At 59.3% G+C, this 5,606-nt stretch overlaps 1 protein-coding gene across 1 annotated transcript; it reads left to right on the forward strand.

Annotated features, from left to right (window-relative positions):
• The first annotated feature begins 456 nt into the window (after positions 1–456).
• On the forward strand, positions 457–4,453 carry TRIB3 (tribbles pseudokinase 3). Its single transcript, XM_024200911.2, has 3 exons — positions 457–1,441; positions 2,205–2,497; positions 3,241–4,453. The coding sequence occupies exons 1-3, from the start codon at positions 1,157–1,159 to the stop codon at positions 3,731–3,733; spliced, it is 1,071 nt and encodes a 356-aa protein (XP_024056679.2). The 5' UTR covers positions 457–1,156; the 3' UTR covers positions 3,734–4,453.
• The last annotated feature ends 1,153 nt before the right edge of the window (positions 4,454–5,606 follow it).

Below are 5,606 nucleotides of genomic sequence, written 5' to 3' on the forward strand. Positions count from 1 at the left end.
CCCCCACCCCCGTTGGCAGCCGTTGTGTAGCAGTGACTCAGCGGCAGCCGCAGCAGGATGGTGCAGCGCTGGCTGGGAGGGTGGAGAACAGCACCAGGCTGCCCCCTAGAGCAGGCAAGGCCCAGTGCAGGCTGCCGGCCTCACCTGGCTGCTGTGGGAGCTCACAGCTGGGCTGGGGGCTCTGTTCTGTACCTGTCCTGCAGGCTCACCCCCCACCATCAGCAGACACACACTCACCACCATTGTTACACTATGAGACACACTCACTATCATGACACTGACACACGCACTCACCACCATAATCACATGGAGACACACACACATTCACTCACCCCCCTTATTGCCCTATTAAACACACACACTCATCCTCATTACACACCGTTTTGGGCAGGGAAGATACGAGACATTACATTACACTGTCATGACACTGACACACACACTCACCCATCATTCTTACACTATGAGACACATATGCACTCACTATTGTTACACTATGGGAGAGACAAACCCATGCTATCATGACACACACTCACCATTATTACACTATGAGACAGTATCATTACATCATCAGACGTGAATGCACACACACATCCTCCTCAGACACGTACCCGCTGGCGCTGACTGGCTGGAGCCTTTACTACTTTGGACAGGACATCAGTGGGTGGCAAGTTTTCGACAGAAATACTTCTCAGTTGGCTTTGGATGAACTCATGTTTAACTTGGGGCTTTCTTCCCTTCACTGTAGTAATTCTAGTTACTCAGAGCAGCTGTTCTGAGTGCCTAGGCCTTCTTGGGTAGCAGGGTGGCACAAATATCCTTCTCGGGGCGTTGAAGCAGGTGCTTTCGGCCCAGGTTTTTGCAGACTGTCATGTTAACACTGCATCTGATGCAAACGGAATACTTAAGGCTGTACAATTGGAAATGGAGCGCTAAAGACAGCGCATGGCAGGCAGTTGCCGCACCCGGTACATGTCTGTATGGACCAGGAGCTGGGGGTGCTCGCAGCATGCTAGAAAACAAACCTGGCTTCCCAGAGTGGCTCTGTAGGAAGGAGAGAGAAGACCCGGCAGAGCAGGGATTTCCTGGGTTTTCTTTCTTGAAGCGACTAGTTTCGCGCTGCAGCTTGATGTAACCCTTCCGTCGTCTTGTTCTGCAGATGAGTCTAAACGTGCAGGTGATCCCTGTAGCGTCTCCACTGAGGAAGAAACGGCTGGACTTCGAGGATACCCCTGACTCCGAGCCCTCAAAGCCCAAGCGCCCACGGTTGGGTCCCGTGTCAGGACTCACCCCATGCCTGCAGCCCCTTGTGCAGTCCCCTTGTGCCGTGGAACAGGACTCCAGGGTCTTGCAGATTGGACCGTACATCCTTCTGGAGCCCAGGGAAGGGGGCCACTCCTACAGGGCTGTGCACAGGCACACGGAGGCGGAGTACAGCTGCAAGGTACAGCAGGGTTTCTGGTGCCAGTCTCTGCTCCCCCACAACAAGGAACTCAGAGCCTGGTCTTACTGGAGAGTACATGCCCTGGGGAAGTCTGTGGGCTTCAGATTGTTTATGGGAAAATGCCAGGGCACTTCATGCCCTGGTGGAGATGTCCCTGGGGGCAGCTCTCTGAGGACACCTGCGCCAGCCCCCCTGGCACTGCTCTGTTAGACTGGCAAAGGGGGCAGGTGGGCCTCAGGGCCAGTATGGGCTGTGGCTGCAGAGAACAGCATTGGCAAGGGGTTTGTTTGGAAAGTGTCTCCATTCCCAGCTGGGGTCCCCCTCAGGTTTATCAACTCCCCTTTCCAGCCTGTTGTCCAGTTCTCGCCCACGTCCTTCCATGAGCGGACAGGGGATGGGCGGACATGGGTCCTCTGATGCTGGGCAGGGAAGATACGAGACCCACGCTGGGGCTGGTGGGTTCCTGGTCCACGGGTCCCCTCTCCTTGCGCCTCACATTCCTCCAAGCAGTGCTGCCCCCTGGTGGCTACATTGTGAAATTTAAGACCCCTTGGACAGCATGGCACACAAGAGTGAGGTACAATACTGCAGCTCGGAGACCCCCTGCCCCCACTTAGACAGATCCCTAGCTCCCTTGCGGCAGCAGGATTGTAGACAAGAGGGAACGATTGCCCTGAGGCCTGTGCACGGCCCGGACCGCACCAGCCCCCTGCCTTTCTTTCCGGGCTGCTTTTCCTCATGCCCAGTGTCGTTTCTCTTTTAGGTTTATCCGGCAAGGAGTTACCCAGAGACGATAGCCCCTTACGGGCACCTCTCGCCCCACCCCAATGTGGCCCAGGTTGCCGAGGTGATCCAAGGGGACCAGAACGTCTACGTCTTCTTCCAGCCCGGCGGAGGTGACATGCACAGCCACGTCCGCCGGTGCAAGCGCCTGCCCGAGAGAGAGGCCGCTGGGCTCTTCCGACAGATGGCCGAGGCGGTCGCCCACTGCCACGACCACGGGGTCATCCTCCGAGACCTCAAACTCCGCAAGTTCCTCTTCGTGGACAGGGAGAGGTGAGGGCTGGCGTCTAGCTGAACCCTTCAGCATCAGGGGCCCTGCAGCGGGCTGGATGGGGAGCAGGACTCCTGGGTCCAGTGCATGGGAGCCCAGGGCCATTTTCCTCGTCCATACGATCGTTGTGCAGAGCCCAGCCGAGGCTCTGGAATGAGCTCTCCCTGCGTGCGGCTGCAGCCGCCTTGCTGGGGCAGCAGCTTATCCGTGCTAGTGGAGGGAGGGGTTCCTGGGCATGGCAGGCGCCTCACTTCCATTCGAAACCTGCTTCTCCAGCCAGGCTGAGCCCACGGGCCCCCTGCATGTTGCAGATGCTCCTGGGGCCTCATGTTTTGTTTCCCCGGGGCCCCTGGTCACAGCGGCATGGCAGTGAGCTAGCAGACCCCTAGAGTATAGCTCAGGGTCATTCTGGCTTCAGCTTTCGCTCTGGGCCCTATTCCTTGTATAGCTCCACAGAGGTCTGCTTGTGCCGCAGGGAATTCAGACCTTTGTATCCTTCCAGAGCCGCCAGGGCTTCGCGCTAAAGCCTCCTCCGATGGCGCCTCCCTCCAATCCCTGTCTTGGTCACTTAAGAAGTTAGTTCCCACCTAGTTTTCTGGGGCGGTACCATTGTCTCGTGCTGAGAGCTGCCGTCTGGGAGGCAGGACTCCCGGGGTCTAGCTCTGCGGCCTACCTCCCTAGCACGGTTGGACTGCAGCAGCTGTCGACAGGCTGATTTACTGGCGCTTTCCCTCTTTCTCTGCAGCACAAAGCTGGTGCTGGAGAACCTGGAGGACGCCTGTCTTCTGAGCGGCCCGGATGACTCTCTGTCGGACAAGCACGGCTGCCCGGCGTACGTGGGCCCGGAGATCCTCAGCTCCAAGAACTCTTACTCAGGGAAGGCGGCTGACGTGTGGAGCCTGGGCGTGGTGCTCTACACCATGCTGGTGGGGCGATACCCCTTCCAGGACACACAGCCTGCCATGCTCTTCAGCAAGATCCGCCGGGGCGTCTTCTCCATCCCGGACGGCCTCTCCCCCAAGGCCAGGTGCCTCATCCGATGCCTCCTGCGCAAGACCCCGGCTGAGAGACTGACGGCCCGGGAGATTTTGCTCCACCCCTGGCTAGCGAGCGGTGGTGCTGGCTCCGAGGACTCCTGCACAAACCCCTCTGGGGAGCAGGGGATGGAGCAAGTTGTGCCAGACACCTGGAGCCAAAAGGACGAGGAGGAGGAGGAGGAGGAAGATCTGCACAGTTAAGCATTCAGAGGATCCCCAAGGATGCATTACAAAAGGGGCCCTCCGTGCCCCCAGGGAACCTTAGACTGTCGGATGCCCCAGGCGAGCTGGGGCTGGTGACTGTTTGTCTAAGGGGGGCTGCTGCTCAGATCGGGATAACGCTGTGGCTGTGTCGGCCCCAGCAGGGCCCAGAGCCAGGACTTGCAAACCCAAGTGCCTCAGAGTGGGAGCTGTGGTTGTCCAGGCGCGTGTCTGAATCCTGCAGAGCGGGAAAGTGCCTTAGCCTCTGACACGGCGATTCAGGGCGGACGGAACTAAACGGGAGTGAGCCCCGAGCGAGCCCTGGTCTAGGGGGCTCCCACTTACTCGTGCCAAAGAACTTGTTCAAACTCTGATCACCAGCAGCGCCCTCCCAGAGGGATGGTGTGTTTCTCATTCCCAGACATGGGGCTCCGGAGGCAGGGAGCGGCCAGGGAACCGAGGCAGGCCCTGGCGTCTCCAGGTTCTGCACCAGTCCCTGTGGCCGCGTAGAAGCAGGATGGGTGCAGAGGGGGCTGAGCTCTGATACCAGCTTCCTGAAGCGGGGGTGTTGGGGGGGCCCTTTCCCAGAGGGCACAGGACAGCGGGCATGGGAGGGTGTTTGAGGAGCTCCTTGTCCTTGTCACCTGGGAACTGTGAGCTTTGCTGCAGCCAGGGCAGCGGCTCCGTGGGGCCTGGAGGGTAGAGACGTTAATGGGCAGAGCAGAGAAGGGAGAGGGGGATGCAGCTGGGTGGGAGCGTGAACAAGCCGGGGGGGGGGGGGGGGGGGGGGGGGGAGGGGTTCCAAGGTCACATCAAAGCAGAGCCCAAGAGCTGGATGCAGCCTGTGTAGCCCTGTGGGCCACCTCCCCTTCCCTTTGTAGCTGTAGCCTGTACAGACTACAAGTCCCAGCATGCAGTGCTCACCCTGAAGCAGAGGGGAAGGGGACACACTATGCTGGGGTGGGGCACAGGTCTATGCTAGTAGGGAGGGCGCCTACGGCCTGCCCCATTTGCCAGGCATGGCCCTTGGGCTCCTGGCAATGAGCAAATAAAGCCCCTGCCCAAGCTGTTCCCGTTGGGGCAGAGAGTGAGCCCTGGCTGGGGTGGGGGCACTATGAGGTCTCTGCACTATCGTGCCATGTAGCCCCCCCCCCGCCCCATCTTGTGCTGTGACTGCAGCAGGCTACCTTGGCTCTCTAACCTGCCCACTGGGGACCCTGCCCTCTGCTCCACCCCAGGAGCCTGTGCCAGGCCAGCCCTGCGCCATCCCCTCAGGCCAGGGGGCGGGGGGCCGGCAGCAGCCCAGAAGAACTTTGACCATACGTATCTCAGGGAGTTGTGAGGCAGCTGGTTTCTGGGGAGCGGCCGGCGTGCGCAGAATGGACCGGCCTGCTCCATCCCACTTAGCCCAGTCGGGCACCTGCTGCTCTCCCAGCGCAGGCCCCGGGCCTCGCCTTGCCTCTCCCGGAGCTGGGACTTCGTAGCGTGCGTTTTGTACCCCAACCATGTGTCGACACTACAGGGCCCAGCCCAGGACTCGTTTGTACACAGCACCATGTGTCTCTTTTTCTGTCCTTTGACAAATAAAAGGTTTGTACCACTGGCTCCTCACCTGTGCGCTGCTTGGAACTTCTGCGCCCCGGGTGCAGCAGAGATGGGCTCTGGTTTGGCTTTGCAAAGGCTCCTGACTCCGTGTGAACCCAGCCCATGCAGCTCAAGGGGATTTGGATAAAGTGTTCCTGGTCTGGAACCACCTCCAGGACTTGTATTCAGATTAAGTCATCCACGTGGCCAGGATCTGAATTAACTGTAGCTGCTCAGAAAAAAGGCCTGGCCATCCTTGTGATCAGGTCAGTAAAAACATCTGCTCAAT

This window comes from Terrapene carolina, unplaced genomic scaffold (assembly GCF_002925995.2).
Source record: "Terrapene carolina triunguis isolate 2854851 unplaced genomic scaffold, T_m_triunguis-2.0 Scaffold130, whole genome shotgun sequence".
In the NCBI taxonomy this organism is placed as follows: domain Eukaryota; kingdom Metazoa; phylum Chordata; order Testudines; family Emydidae; genus Terrapene; species Terrapene triunguis.